The following is a 13,798-nucleotide window of genomic DNA, read 5'->3' as shown; positions in this document are numbered from 1 at the left end:
ACTCTGTAGACCAGGCTGGCCTTGGACTCATAGAGATCCACCTGCTTCTGGCTCCTGAGTGCTGGTATTAAAGGCCTGTTCTGCCACCACCTTACTCTTTGTAGCCCTTTTGTCCCACAGACAGTTGGAGCTTCTGGGCTCTTCGAACACATGCAGTGCCAGCCCTAGTGGATGCCACCTGTCCATGCAGGTGACAGTGGCAAAGTCCACTTTTGTTTCTCAGATTTGCAAGGCTGGTCAGAACGCAGGACTGATTTGGGGCTGAAGTGTGAGCCAGGGCAGCAGGTGGCAGGCGCATTGCCGTTCCGGGAGCCAGCCTGCCTAGTTTCTCCATCTAGTGTTGTAAGATGTCTGGGGACAGCTGACGGGGTTGCCAGGCAGTACAGGAAGTGTGTGTGTGTGTGTGTGGGGGGATGACCACAAAGGAGAGCATACAGACAGCCCCACCTGTCAGCTGTGCCTTCTGGGCGACTTGGCAAGGAGCAGGGACAGGTGTGACTGGGTGTCGCCTGGCAGGGCGGGGCCTGCCATCAGGGATCACCAGGTCATCTGCTATCCTGTTGCAGCTGAGACCTGGGGCATTGGCAGGGGCATGTGAGGGAGGCTTTGGAGGTACCACTGAAGGCTAGGTTGCCAGCTGGTCACACGAGGTGACCTTGCCCTCCTGCCCTGCTCGGGCTTGCGTGCTGGCTCTCGGTTCATTCACTCTCCTTCAGAGCTGGGCGGGGCTTGGCTTCTTATCACACAGACTGGCATCACTTGGTGTCTGTGAGGCCATGCTGCTGTGGGTGAGTGGACGGTGCCAGAGGGCAGGAGGAAGGCTGCCCCTGCACACTGAGTCTGGGATATAAGGTTCCCACATGGAAACGTGACCGACCGCAGCACCTCCTTCCCGGTGTCCTGTTGCTGGGCTGGTGTGTCTAGGGGACTGGGAGTCCTGGAGGAGCAAAACTCTCCAGCCAAACTTACCTGTGACACTTGACAAAGGCCACCTCAGACCATCTGAGCCCCGAGGCTCTGGCTGATGTGTGTTGACTTGTGACTGGAGTCTCAGGCTGGGCCCTGCAGTGGTGCTACACAAAGCATTGCCAGCAGTCACCTGTCCTCACTGAGTGGGGCTCACACAGCCTGCCACCATCCCCACAGGGGACAGTTTTCTCTACCAGAGGCTGAGGTCTCTGTGACTGAGCAACATGGTGGTGTTGTGGGGCCAGATCCACCTGAGATGACATCACTTTGAGACTGCTTGCTAATAAAGCTTTCTTGGTGAGTGCTCTCAGGCCACAGACGACCCACCCTGTTCCAGCCACTTCATAATATAGAAACTGCCTTTAATCCAGCTCTCAGGAGGCAGAGGATGTCTGTGTGTTCAGGGCCAGCCTGGTCTACATAACAAATTCCCAGCCTAGCCAGGGCTACATAGTGAGACCCTTTGTCAAAAAAATAAAAATAAAAATAAAGAAGCAATTCTCTATAGGTAGGCTCAGGCAGTGGTTGCAGCTAGCCTGCAGCCCTGAGTATAGACCAGGCTGAGCCAGACATAGGGTCTACATGGAGCAAGTTGTGGAGCAGGCTCATGGGTCACGGTATCACGTGTGTTCCCTGTGCCCTTTCTGTCCCCGGGGCCCATCCAGGAGCCCACAGAGCCCGCACCGGTCAATGCCTCTGAAGGACATCCTGTCACCACACCCCACCTGCCCACTCCTCCCATTGCTGCTGGTAGTGGGCAGTCCCATGCTCACCTCTGGTCTTTCTCAGGAGCTTCTGTGTTCTGTCCACCCCAGGCCTGGCAAATCAGCGTCCTGCGGAAGTGACTGGCAGGCAGGGACCTGGGGGGAGGGGTTGTCTGTCTGTCACTGTGTGTATGTCTGTGTGTCTGTCTGTGGTGTGTCTGTGTGTATGTATATGTGGTGTCTGAGTGTCTGTCTGTGGGTGTGTCTGTGATGTATGTGTGTCTGTGATGTGTGTGTGTGAGTGCAAGTGTGTCTTGTTTTACACCTCAGTGCTGGCTTCTGTTATTGTGACAGGGTGGTAGGGTTCACCAGCTTGTGAAGACAAGAGGTTTATCTGGGTTGGTGGTCTTGGTTGATTTGGCACCAACATGAGGGTGTGGGGCCCAGTGGGGTTACATCTCAAGTGTCCTCCTAGGGTCAAAGGCACTCCCCCCACCAGGGCCTGCAGAGTCGGAGACAGGAGGAAGCGCCTGTTTTGTTACCTCTCCTGGCATTCCTGTAGCAGGCCCATTATGCTGCTGATGCAGGCCTGGGTTGAAGGAAGCTTTTTCCTGCTCAGTGTCTGTCTGTAAAATGGAAATAAGAGCCTCACCCACTCCAGTGCCCCACACAGTGTGTCTTTCTCTCTCTCTCTCAGACAGTATGTCCGTTTCTCTCTGTCTAACATACTGTATCACATTTCTCTCTCACACACAGTGTGTCTCATTTCTCTGTCATATACAGTGTGTCCATTTCTCACACACACAGTGTGTCACATTTCTCTCACAGTGTGTTACATATCTCTCATACACAGTGTGTCCATTCCTCTCACACACACACACACAGGGAGTACATTTTTCTGTCTCACACACTGTCACATTTCTCTTTCACACACACAGTGTGTCACATTTCTCTCTCTCTCTCTCTCTCTCTCTCTCTCACACACACACACACACACACACACACACACACACACACACACACACACATACTCTCTCTCTCTCTCTATTTCTCTCTCTCTCTCTCTCTCTCTCTCTCTCTCACACACACACACACACACACACACACACTCACACACACACACACACACACACACAGAGTCACCTGAGCCTGAGTCCCACCTGCAGAAGGCCCTCAGCAGCCCTTCTACTCTGGCCTTGGCTGACCTGCCAGGCCCATGCTGGGCAGCCAGTATCTGTGCTGACAGATACCAGGTCCCTGAGCCCTGATGTGTGTTGAGCTTACACACCTCCAAAATGGCACTACAGTTCAGGGCACTATATTAGGTCTGTGTCACCTCAACTCTTGTCCAATTCTAGAACATTCTATCCCTAGAAAGAGAGTGCATTCCTGGGAGCCATCATCCTGTCTTCCCTCCTTCCAGCACCCACGAGTCTACTTCCTGTCTGGGTTCCCCCATTGTGGACATTTCTGTCCTGGAGCACACGCCGTGTGGCCTTTGCATCTGGGTCTCATTGAGCACCATGTCTTCTAGGTCCCTCTACACTGTCACATCAGAGTCTTGCTCCTGTTCAGGGTTGGGCAGTATTGCAGCTCTCAGGCAGATGGTAGCACATGGCCATCACTTGCTGAGAAGTCCCCCTTGCTGTTGGGGCTGGTGGCCTTGTGCACATTGTGCAGATTTGCAGGTGGGTGTTCCTGTTCCTCTGTACCGTGTGGTGCTGGAGTGACAGGAGGTCCTGTTCTCCACAGCCAAGGCCACACCTGTGCCTGCTTGTCTCTCTGCCGTCCGGGCTGTGACGAGCTGCATCTCCCTGTGGTCTGTTGCCACATGTCTTCAAACACATCATAGCTGCATACTGGAGGGAGGAGGGCCTGGGAGAAACCTGAGTCTGCAGCCCAGCAGGGGTGCGTGTGGCCTGGCCAGGGGCAGGCAGCCTGTTGTATGCAGGTGGCAACTGTCTTCCCCTTGCCAGGCCCAGTGTGGGGTGACCCTGCAGCAGCCTGACTTTGAATATGGATCCAGGTGCAACTCAGAGGTTGTCTGGGATGGTCAGGGTTCTGGAGTCGCTGAACCTACGGGATGTCTATAGATTAAGGGAAATTATGGAATGACTTTCAGTCTGCAGTTCAACTGACCCAACAGTGGGTCAGCTGTGAAGGGGAAAGCCAAGAATCTAGTAGTTGCTCAGCCCCACAAGGGTAGGTGTCTCAGCTGCTCTTCTGTAGAAGCTGGAATCCTGAACAAGTGGGTTCCAACAAATGTGCTGGCCAGTAACTGCAAGCAGGTGAAGACGAGAGAGTCTTCCTTCTTCCAGTGTCCTTGTGTAGGCCTCCAACAGAAGGTATGGCCCTGATTAAAGATGTGTGCCAACCAGGCCTGGATTTGGAACTTGCTCTGTCCCAGGCTGGCCTCAAACTCAGATATCTGCTTGCCTGTTTCCTAGAATTAAAGGCATGCACCACCTTGCCTGGGCCTAAGCTGTTCGTGGCCACTATGCCTCAAGATCAGGATCACAGGTGTGCCCTCCATTTCTGGATTGTAGTTCATTCCAGATGTGGTCAAGTTGACAACCAGGAATGGCCATCACAGTGTCCCATCGAGGTGGCCTAGGTGGCCTTAGGTCTCCCAGCCCTTTTCCTCCACAGGACAGGATGCAGATATGGAACCTGAGGGCCGGTTCAGAAAGGGGCTCTCCACATTGCCATAATAGGGACAAGAGTGTGACTCTGAAGAGCACCCAGGAAAGCTCCCTGTGGACTCGGGTGTCACCCTGCCCACATTGTGACATGATCAGCACCGTCACTGTGCGGTTGGGCTCAGTGGAGAGAGTACTTGCCTGGCGCTGGATACCTGTCATCTCCGTTGGAGAAAAGAAAACACATTGGACCAGGAATTCTAGACTGGACAGTGGGATGCTGGGTGTCTGCTGCACAGATGCAGTGGGTTGGCAGGGATGTCCCCTAGCTGAGAATCGTAAGGCCCTGAGCCAATGGTGCCAAGTGGGCTAGCTTTGGCTACACATTCCCACCCGGGCCTCAGCGTCCTGTGGCCTGATCTTGTCAGGCTGAATTGTAGAGAAGGAAGATGGATCCTTCCAGAAGGATCACCTATACTCCTCTGTCCATATAGCTAAGACGGTGTCATAGGGTTGACATAGGATCGTCCTGTGTTCCCACTGTCACCCCGCCCTGTCTCCCCAGGTGAGTGGCATCAAGACCCTGTACGAGTCGGAGCTGGCTGATGCCCGACGGGTACTGGATGAGACGGCCCGTGAACGTGCCCGGCTGCAGATTGAAATTGGAAAGGTGCAGGCCGAGCTAGAGGAGGCCAGGAAGAGGTGGGTGCTCAAGCCAGGGACCCACCTTGGTGCGTGGAGTGCTGGTCCCGCACTGGGACAGGGCGATGGGGACAGGGCTCCTCAGAGTAAGCTGGTTAGAAGACTAGCCACAACGGCAAGGAGACACCCGCCTCCACCATGAAAGTGGAGAGCGATCAAAGAAGGGCCACCATGTTGAATTCAGACCTCTGTCTTCACACGTGCGCACGTGTGAACACAATACACACAAGCAGAGAAAAACAGAAAGGTTGTGGCCGAGGCTCCACAGGTGCTGGCCTCCCAGGGGACCAGGAGCCCCCAGAAACCAGGGACAGGATGACTGTGGGGTTGAAATGGGGCCATATGGCCACCAGCCTGCAGCAGCTGCGAGTGGCCTGACCGTGCACACACTTGTTCAGATCATGGCTCCTTGGGTGGCAGTGAGACCACTCTGAGTCTGTGCTTTGCAGTCTTGCTGCCCCAGAGAGAGCAGGCCCAAGATCCCTCACTGTCTCCTTAGCCTCCCCGACTGTCCCTTGGGGGTCGCAAAGTTTGTCCCTTATCAGAAGCCTCGAAGGTTCTGAACAGTGTACATCGGGCAGCTGAAGATCCCCCCAGGACAATGGCAGGAGAATGTTATCATTGTAGAGTGGCTGTCTAAACACGGGCCCTGGATTGTGCTGAGTGGAGAATTCAGGTCGTGCCTCTGCTGGGGACATCACAAACCTCAGAGCGGGTTGGGGTGAGAGTCTCACACACTCTCCTCATCCCACCCTGGGCCTGGCTCTGCTCTGTGGAACCCACTGCTGGTGAGACCATCCTGGGGCCTCCCCGTCTCAGATCTGCCCAGGTTCTGCTCATGTCAGGATTCCTTACTCCTACAGTGACCACAAGCTAGAGCCAGTCCTCTGAGGGACAGTGCGCCTGGTCTTTGGTGGCAGTGCTTGACGTGGCCTCCAGGCTGTCTTCCCTCACTCAGACCCTGCCACTGACTTAATAATAAGCTGATGTGTTGGAGCCTGCGGGTCGTAGGCAGCAGCTACATCAAAGGTACTCAGGCAGCCAGTGCTTCTGACCCGGCCACCTCAGCACATCTGGTGTGGGGCTGGTACCAGCTAGGCAGAAGACTCCTAGCCGGGTCTGTCCACAGCACCGTCCCCTCCCCTCCCCAGCCAGGATAGTTTTACATTCTACAGATGGCGCCTTGAGTTTTTGGCCTCTAGCTTTCTGTATAAGCCCAGACTAGCTTCCAGCTCTCTATGTAGCTGAGGATGGCCTTGACAAATAAGACTGGCTTTTCCCTAATCCCAATCCATCCGACTCCCCTTCTGGAATGTGAACTCATGACAGCCTTGGGTGGAACGGTTGAGCGGGCCACAAGACCCTGCCCTAGCACCTTGCCCTTCTCAGGATAGGCCCATGCATTCGGCGGAGCCTGGGCCTTTGAGGTTGCCCAGCCCCCACTCATACCTCCTATGCTGACTCCGTTATGTCACGCTGCATCCAAGGCCGCTGCACCTGTGATAGCCTGTGGTCCTGCCTCCACACTTCTCCTCAGCACATGATCCCTCTCAGCCTGTCCCACGTCCCAGCCGGTGCTGAGTGCAGGACTCCAGCCCCCAAGTAGTCCCCTCCAACCTCGGGTTGACGAGCTCTGTGAGCACTGGTGGTTCCTTGACTGGAGCAGGGTCTGTCTGCACCCCACACCCAGACGCCGGCAGACACAGTAGAGAGCGATCTGGGGTCTGCAGGAGCTGTGGCTTCTTTGCCATGGGCACCACCCATCTCTATACACCCACCTGTCACCAGCTGACTCTGGGGACACTGGACATCCCGTACCACAAAAGGGCAGAATCAAAAAGGTTGTAAGAGTCACCAGGATCTACTCTGACACCTGCGTGCTTTAACGCCCACCTCTCATCTTGCCGTGTGACATGTGACAGGAGAGCTGGGCTTTCCTTTGTGACTTTAATGAGTTGCACCTAGTCCTGCACTGCTGGGCAGCCTTACCCAGAACTGACTTCTGTACACAGCTGGGAAGGCTACGGGCACCGTCAGCCCTGACAGATGCAGCTAGTGTCCTGCGGTCCACAGTGCCGAGCGCTTTGGTTGGGTTTGGTTTGAGAATGCTCTTGTTGTTTTTGAGATAGGATCTCTGTAGACCAGGCTGGTCTCAAACTTGGAGCAGTCCTCCTGCCTCAGCCTCCCAGGAGCTGGGACGGCAGACAGGCAGCCTGCAGCGACTACCAGGGCCCGTGGCAACCTTGGGCTTGGCCTCCCTGGGCCTTCTGACCCCTGCCCTCCTTGCTTTCAGTGCCAAGAAGCGGGAAGGTGAGCTCACGGTGGCCCAGGGCCGAGTGAAGGATCTGGAATCCTTGTTCCATCAGAGTGAGGCTGAGCTGGCCGCAGCCCTCGGTGACAAGCACAGCCTAGAGACAGAGGTGGCAGAGCTTCGAGCACAGCTGGCCAAGGTGAGTCTGGCAGCTGCTGGGGTCCCAGCTCCCTAGTGACATGGAGAAGCTGAGATGGCAGCCGGGCCAGTAGGCTGTCCCCTCAGCTCACTGCCCCGTGTCTCCCAGGCAGAGGATGGTCACGCAGTGGCCAAGAAGCAGTTGGAGAAGGAGACGCTGATGCGCGTGGACCTGGAGAACCGTTGCCAGAGCCTACAGGAGGAGCTGGCTTTCAGCAAGAGTGTGTTTGAGGAGGTGAGGGGGGCGGGGTCCGAGTGTGTTTGAGGTGAGGGGACAGACAGACTCCAGTTTTAGGAGACCAGCCCCTTCCACAGGGACAAAGCCACCCAGGCAGCTCAGCAGCCTGAGGCTTGCGTTTCTGCCCCCACAGCTTCTTACTGAGCCCCTCCCTCTCTCGGGTTTGGTTTTGCATTATCCATTCCTTCTCGGGGAGCGGGAGGAGCGACCCGGGTAGACTCTAAATTCAGGCCTGCGGACTTGGTGGCAGACATCTTCACCTGATGAGCCATCTTGCCAGCCCAGCCCAGGTCACTGAATTTCTGGGCCAACTGAGTCATATCAAAAATGCCAGCATGGGGGTAAGCAGAGGCAGATGTCTATAGCTCTACTGGTCTACAGAATGAGTTCCAGCACAGCCATGGCTACAGAGAAACCCTGTTGAAAAAAAACTAACACCACCACCACCCTTAAATTGAGTCACAAGCCAGTTCAGTGTGTAAAGGCACACTTGTGCTGCCGACACTCAACCTGAGCTGCACCCCCGGAAATCCCATGGGAGGAGAAAGCTGACTCCCACAAATTGTCCTCTGATGTCCACAGCCATGGTACATCCCCCACCAATACACACACAGAAAATAGACGTCCTTTACTTAGCCTGTCTACTGAGGGTCAGAGTGTGGCGTTTGGGGGACTATATTCAGCCAACCTTAGGGTCTCCCTTGTAACATCTAGGCCTCTGGGACCTTGGGGTGCTGAGCAAGGCTGGGGGACTATCCCTAGATGCAGGTTTTCCACACAGGCCCCAGGCCCCTCGAAGAGCCCGTTATGTCATCATAATGACAGGCCGCATCCCTGGGTTCTGCTGGGCCAGGCCGCACCACCTATGGTCAGTGCAGCGGCAGGGCTTCACCAGGAGGAGGTCTGTGAAGCTGTGGGGCCACAATCGGCTCTGGGATAGCCCACGGGCCAGTAGAGCTTCGGTGTACAGCCCTGTGTGGGAAGCCACCAGCAACCCACAGAGGGACCTATAAGGAACCCTGGACCTGTGGGAGAACTGCATTCTGGGAAGACTGCAGTTCGAGAGTACAAACCCATGGGGGAGTCGGAACCCATGAGAGGCACTGGAGAGGGATGCGGGAGGGACTTCCTGGAGGCAGCCCGCCCTTTGATAGGGACCGTGGAGGGAGCTCTGCCGGAGCTCAGAGGGAAACCTTGGAGGGAGCATGTGAAACGACGACGACGGCCAAGGGGGCTTGGGAAGACCCCCATGGAGGATCCTGTGAAGGCAGAGGGGGCTGTGGGGGATCCCAGGACTTGGAACAACCACCTCAGGGTCCCCACAAGAGAGCAGGTGAGGGGGTGCAGCCAAGTGGAGCACCAGACAGAAGGCTGTCTTGAACCTGGGGCAGCCACTGCACCCTAGATCTCTGGGCTAGAGTCTATTTCGTAAGAAAACTAAGATCGTCCCCACCTCCCACTCTCTGTCCTCCTGTGGAAGCTGCTGCCCTGGAACTCCAGGCTGGGGAAGAGGAGGAAGATGGGGTGCTGGAGAAGGCTCTGTCGGGGTCTGCCTTAGAAGTCTTACTGTCTTGAGACCACTGCTTCTCACTATGCAGCTCTTGTTACTCTGAAGTTCCCTATGAAGACCTAGTTGGCCTAGAACACTTAGAGATCCTCCTGCCTCTGCATTGCCACCCCTGGGGAAGAAATGCTTTTTTGGGGGGTGGGGGGTGTTTCTCTGTGTAGCTGTCTGTCTTATAACTTATTCTGTAGATCAGGCTGGTCTTGAACTCAGGGAGATTCATTCGCCTCTGCCTACCAAGTGCTGGAATTAAACCAAAGCTCCACCACCTGGCTCTTGAGAAGTGTTAAGACAGGGTCTGAGGATGAGCCCAGGCTGCAGAGCCATCTCCTGCTCTGCTTCCCCCGTGCTGTTGCTTTTGGTGTCCGGTTCTCCTCTCAGCGTACAGTACATGTCCCTCCACATCCAGCTGTGCATTGTGTCAGAGCCTTGCTCCTTCCCATGGCTAAATAACACTCCAAGTGTGCACATGGCCAGGCACCTAGAGATACCACCTGGCACAGCTGGGTCACCAGTCTTGTCCCCTCGTAGGAGGTACGGGAGACCCGCCGGAGGCACGAGCGGCGCTTGGTGGAGGTGGACAGCAGCCGGCAACAGGAATATGACTTCAAGATGGCTCAGGCCCTGGAGGACCTGCGCAGTCAGCATGATGAGCAAGTGCGCCTGTACCGGCTAGAGCTGGAGCAGGCTTACGAGGCTAAGGTACAGCTGTGAGCAGAGGGACGGGGCCGGTTATGTGCTACCCGTGCTCACATTCCCCGACTCCCCTAGCTGGACAACGCCAAGCTGCTCTCGGACCAGAACGACAAGGCAGCCCGTGCAGCCCGCGAGGAGCTTAAGGAGGCCCGCATGCGCGTGGAGTCCCTCAGCTACCAGCTCTTAGGCCTCCAAAAGCAGGTGACAGGGACCCAGCCCTGCCCCTCAGGACCTCTGACACTCCAGTCCTCCCATGGTCCCTCACATCTCAGAGTACAGAGGCCACACTGTGACCTGGCCGTACCCTCCCCAGGCCAGTGCTGCAGAGAGCCACATCCATGAGCTGGAGGAGGCCTTGGCTGGGGAGCGTGACAAGTTCCGCAAGATGCTGGACGCCAAGGAGCAGGAGATGACAGAGGTGCGCGACGCCATGCAGCAGCAGCTGGCAGAGTACCAGGAGCTGCTGGACATCAAACTGGCCCTGGACATGGAGATAAGCGCCTACCGCAAGCTGCTGGAGGGCGAGGAGGAGAGGTGAGAGGGGTTCAGGTGGGTGGAGCCAGGCGAGTGAGCAGAGCCAGGGAAGAGGGCTGGGCAGAACTTCAAAACAGGTCCAGAGGCTGCAAGTGGGCAGCATTCCTGCAGCCTGACCACGCCTCCCTTCCCGCAGGCTGAAGCTGTCCCCCAGCCCTTCATCACGGATCACCATCTCTCGGGCCACCTCGAGCAGCAGTAGCAGCAGCAGCGGGGTTGGCATGTCTGTGGCCCAGGGCCGGGGCAAGCGCCGGCGGCTGGAGACTGAGGACACCCCAGGCTCACCCAGCAGTGCCTCCAGAGTGAGCAGCGGCTCCCGCCTGGCTAAGCAGGCTGTGGCCACGGGTGTTGTGAACATCGAAGAGGTAGACCTGGAGGGCAGGTTCGTGCGCCTTCAGAACTCTTCAGACAAGGTGAGCTCGGGTTGGGTGACTGGGGGGGTGGGGGGGCACTGATCTCCTGGTGGCCAGAGGTTAAAAGTGGGTCTGGGTTGCAGGACCAGTCTTTGGGGAACTGGAGGATCAAGAGACAGGTTCTGGAGGGTGAGGACATCGCCTACAAGTTCACACCCAAGTATGTCCTGCGGGCCGGCCAGACGGTCACGGTAGGTGCCAGCGGGTGTTAGGCTGGGAGGTTCCAGGGTGGGAGGTACAGTATGGGTTTAGCATATTCTGAGACCAGCCCTGTGGTCACTGGGCTGCATTTACAGCAATCACATCCTTCAGGGTACCGCACTGTCCAAGTGATTCCCTGTGTCTGAGGCCTGGCAGTTCACAGTTCTGAGCGTGGGTGTCTAGTCCCTGGGGTGCTTGGATCCCAGTGTAGTTCTCCAGCTGTGTGCTTGGGACCATTGTGAACCTGTCTCTTCCACATCCTGGGGCCGTCCTGATGGGAGGAGCCCACTTAAGGGCCTCATGGTGGGCAGCCATGGCCTGGCCCAAGCCCATCTTGTTCCTCAGGTGTGGGCAGCCGGTGCAGGGGCTACCCACAGTCCCCCATCAACCCTTGTGTGGAAGAGCCAGAGCAGCTGGGGACCTGGGGAGAGCTTCCGCACTGTCCTGGTCAATGCAGACGGTGAGGTAGGTGCACAGCCTGCGTGACTGGGACCCAGCACTCGCCTCCCCTCACAGCACTCGTGACTGAGGTGAAACCTGGGGGTGGCCTCTGGTGCGACGCAGCCACTAGCACTAAACTGGTGGCTTTTGTTGTGTAGGAGGTGGCCGTGAAGGCTGCAAAGCAGTCATCTCTCCAGGGGAGCGAGAACGGGGAAGAGGAGGAAGAGGAAGAGGCAGAATTCGGTGAAGAGGACCTCTTCCACCAGCAGGTAGAGAAAGCGTGTGACTGGCGTCACACCTACTGGGGCTTTGCACCTAGTGGGGCTTTGCACCCAGTGGGGCTTCGGGCACAGGTTCCACAGTCTTGCCTCAGATGAGGACTTACCCACACACTGTGTGCGCTCTGTGACACCACAGACCTCAGAGGCCACACTCCTGACCCCTCAGCCAGGATTCCCTCTGCTTAGAGCTTGGGGTGTGGAGACAGGGACTCCAGCCCCCAAGTCTGGGCTGAGGACAAATGGAAGGCTCTGGAATGGGGCCTTCTGCTTACTTGGGATCAGGCTGCCTAACTCCATCCTCCCTCATTCCTTGCAGGGGGACCCAAGGACTACCTCAAGAGGCTGCCGACTGATGTGAAACCTGCCCCATGGTCCCCAGAGCCCCTGAAATTATTTTTTTATGGTCTGCTCTCACTAGTCCTTGGTCTATTTCTCAATGACTGTTAAGCAACCATGAGAATGTGGGTGGGCTCTGCTGGGTTTCTGAGATGGAGGTGCCCTCTGCCCACAGGCCTGACCTGGCCCCACGCCGTCAAGCCTGGGCTGCGAACCTGCAGGCTGAGGGACTTGGGCCTGGATCTGGGGCAGGAGAATGACTGCTAGCTCAGGGTGGACCTTGTATGAAACTGGTGATTCAGTCGTTTTCTTCGAAGCCTTTCAAATCAAATCAAATTCAGAATCCAAGAGGGCTGTGGGCTCACTAGCCTGTCAGGATGTGGTGACTCTTAGGACCCAGGGCAGACCCCCCTCTCCTGGAGTTGATGGCACCTGAACCCAGGGACTTTCCAGCTTTGTGCTCTGAGTCTGAAGGGTTTATAACAGTCCCCAGCTCCAGGGCATTCACAGGCTTCTCTGGGCCCAGATTCTAAAATGTTCTAGTCCCTTCTAAAGCGGAGGACCAACAAGGAGCGAGTTCACACATGGGACGACCCCTCCCATCCTAAGACTGAAGGGGACAGGCAAATCGTGGGCGTTGTGCCTTCAGGAGCAAAGGCTGCAGGTTCCCAGCCAGTGACTGCTCACACGAGTGTGGCCACACTAGCTATATTCCTGGCCTCACATGTTTGTACACTGTGTGGCCCCTCTGTGCCCCACCCTGATGGCAAGACCTGGAAACTTGCTTCCCTGCAACTCAGCGTCAGGAGCCAGCCAGTTTCACCTGTCACCTCCCCACCACTGACACATGGTATTTTTTTAAAGAATATTTATTTTTTTACATCGGTCAGTAACGCAGCTCACTGGGACGACGCTCTGGGGGGGGTTCAGGCCTGGAGCTGCCCCAACTGGCAGCTTCCTTTACTGAGCTGGGGGGGTCCCGTCTCCCTCCCGGCACAGCTGATGGTAGGAAGAGTTCAGGCCTAGTCTTCCCCCCCAGGCTCTTGGCCACAGGATGCCACCACTGCCGCCGACCTCCAGAACCCACCAGCCACCTCCTGCTTCTAGATACCTCCGTTTTCTTTGTGACCGGTGTTGGATCCTGGATAGTCGTGGCTGGCTGCAGTCACTGCGCAGCCCTGCTGCCTTGCCCATAGGGCAGGTGTTCCCTGCACTGGAGCTACTAGCTTCCTCGTAGTTGAGGAGCAGGTCTAGAGTAAACTGCAGGTCCTCAGAGGCCTGTTTCTGGCCCCGGCTAGGCGAGGTAACTAGGCGAGGTGGTTACCGTAGTGGCCCTGCTGCTGGGGCGCCGCCGGCACTGCGCACATCGCTCAGCTCTACAGATTTTTTTAACATGCATGCCAAACGTGTGTTCCACCTTTTCTTTTACGCCTATGATTTGTAATATACATTTTACAACTGGAGACTTTTGTATACTCAAATAAACATTGACTTTAACTGCAGCCTCGGAGTTGATCTTCAGGTTACGGTAGAAACGGCGAGAATTTTATATTGTACGCATGCGCTGCGGGTCGATCCGCGACGAAATGACCCTGGCCCAGCCCTTGCTAGGGCGTCAAAAGTCAGTGGGC

The 13,798-nt window shown here is 56.4% G+C and overlaps 1 protein-coding gene across 1 annotated transcript in view; it reads left to right on the top strand.

The window, feature by feature from the left end:
* Lmnb2 (lamin B2) overlaps nucleotides 1-13,669 on the top strand; it is a 17,125-nt gene extending 3,456 nt beyond the window's left edge. The window contains exons 2-12 of the mRNA XM_021204728.1: nucleotides 4,878-5,014; nucleotides 7,308-7,464; nucleotides 7,573-7,698; nucleotides 9,797-9,967; nucleotides 10,037-10,162; nucleotides 10,275-10,495; nucleotides 10,632-10,908; nucleotides 10,992-11,099; nucleotides 11,455-11,574; nucleotides 11,709-11,819; nucleotides 12,148-13,669. Of these exons, the coding sequence (XP_021060387.1) occupies nucleotides 4,878-5,014; nucleotides 7,308-7,464; nucleotides 7,573-7,698; nucleotides 9,797-9,967; nucleotides 10,037-10,162; nucleotides 10,275-10,495; nucleotides 10,632-10,908; nucleotides 10,992-11,099; nucleotides 11,455-11,574; nucleotides 11,709-11,819; nucleotides 12,148-12,189 (1,596 nt within the window). The 3' untranslated portion in view covers nucleotides 12,190-13,669. The remainder of the gene's footprint in view (nucleotides 1-4,877; nucleotides 5,015-7,307; nucleotides 7,465-7,572; nucleotides 7,699-9,796; nucleotides 9,968-10,036; nucleotides 10,163-10,274; nucleotides 10,496-10,631; nucleotides 10,909-10,991; nucleotides 11,100-11,454; nucleotides 11,575-11,708; nucleotides 11,820-12,147) is intronic.
* Nucleotides 13,670-13,798: the final 129 nt, after the last annotated feature.

Source organism: Mus pahari, chromosome 9 (assembly GCF_900095145.1).
Source record: "Mus pahari chromosome 9, PAHARI_EIJ_v1.1, whole genome shotgun sequence".
In the NCBI taxonomy this organism is placed as follows: domain Eukaryota; kingdom Metazoa; phylum Chordata; class Mammalia; order Rodentia; family Muridae; genus Mus; species Mus pahari.
This window is presented reverse-complemented; position numbering and strand designations above follow the sequence as displayed.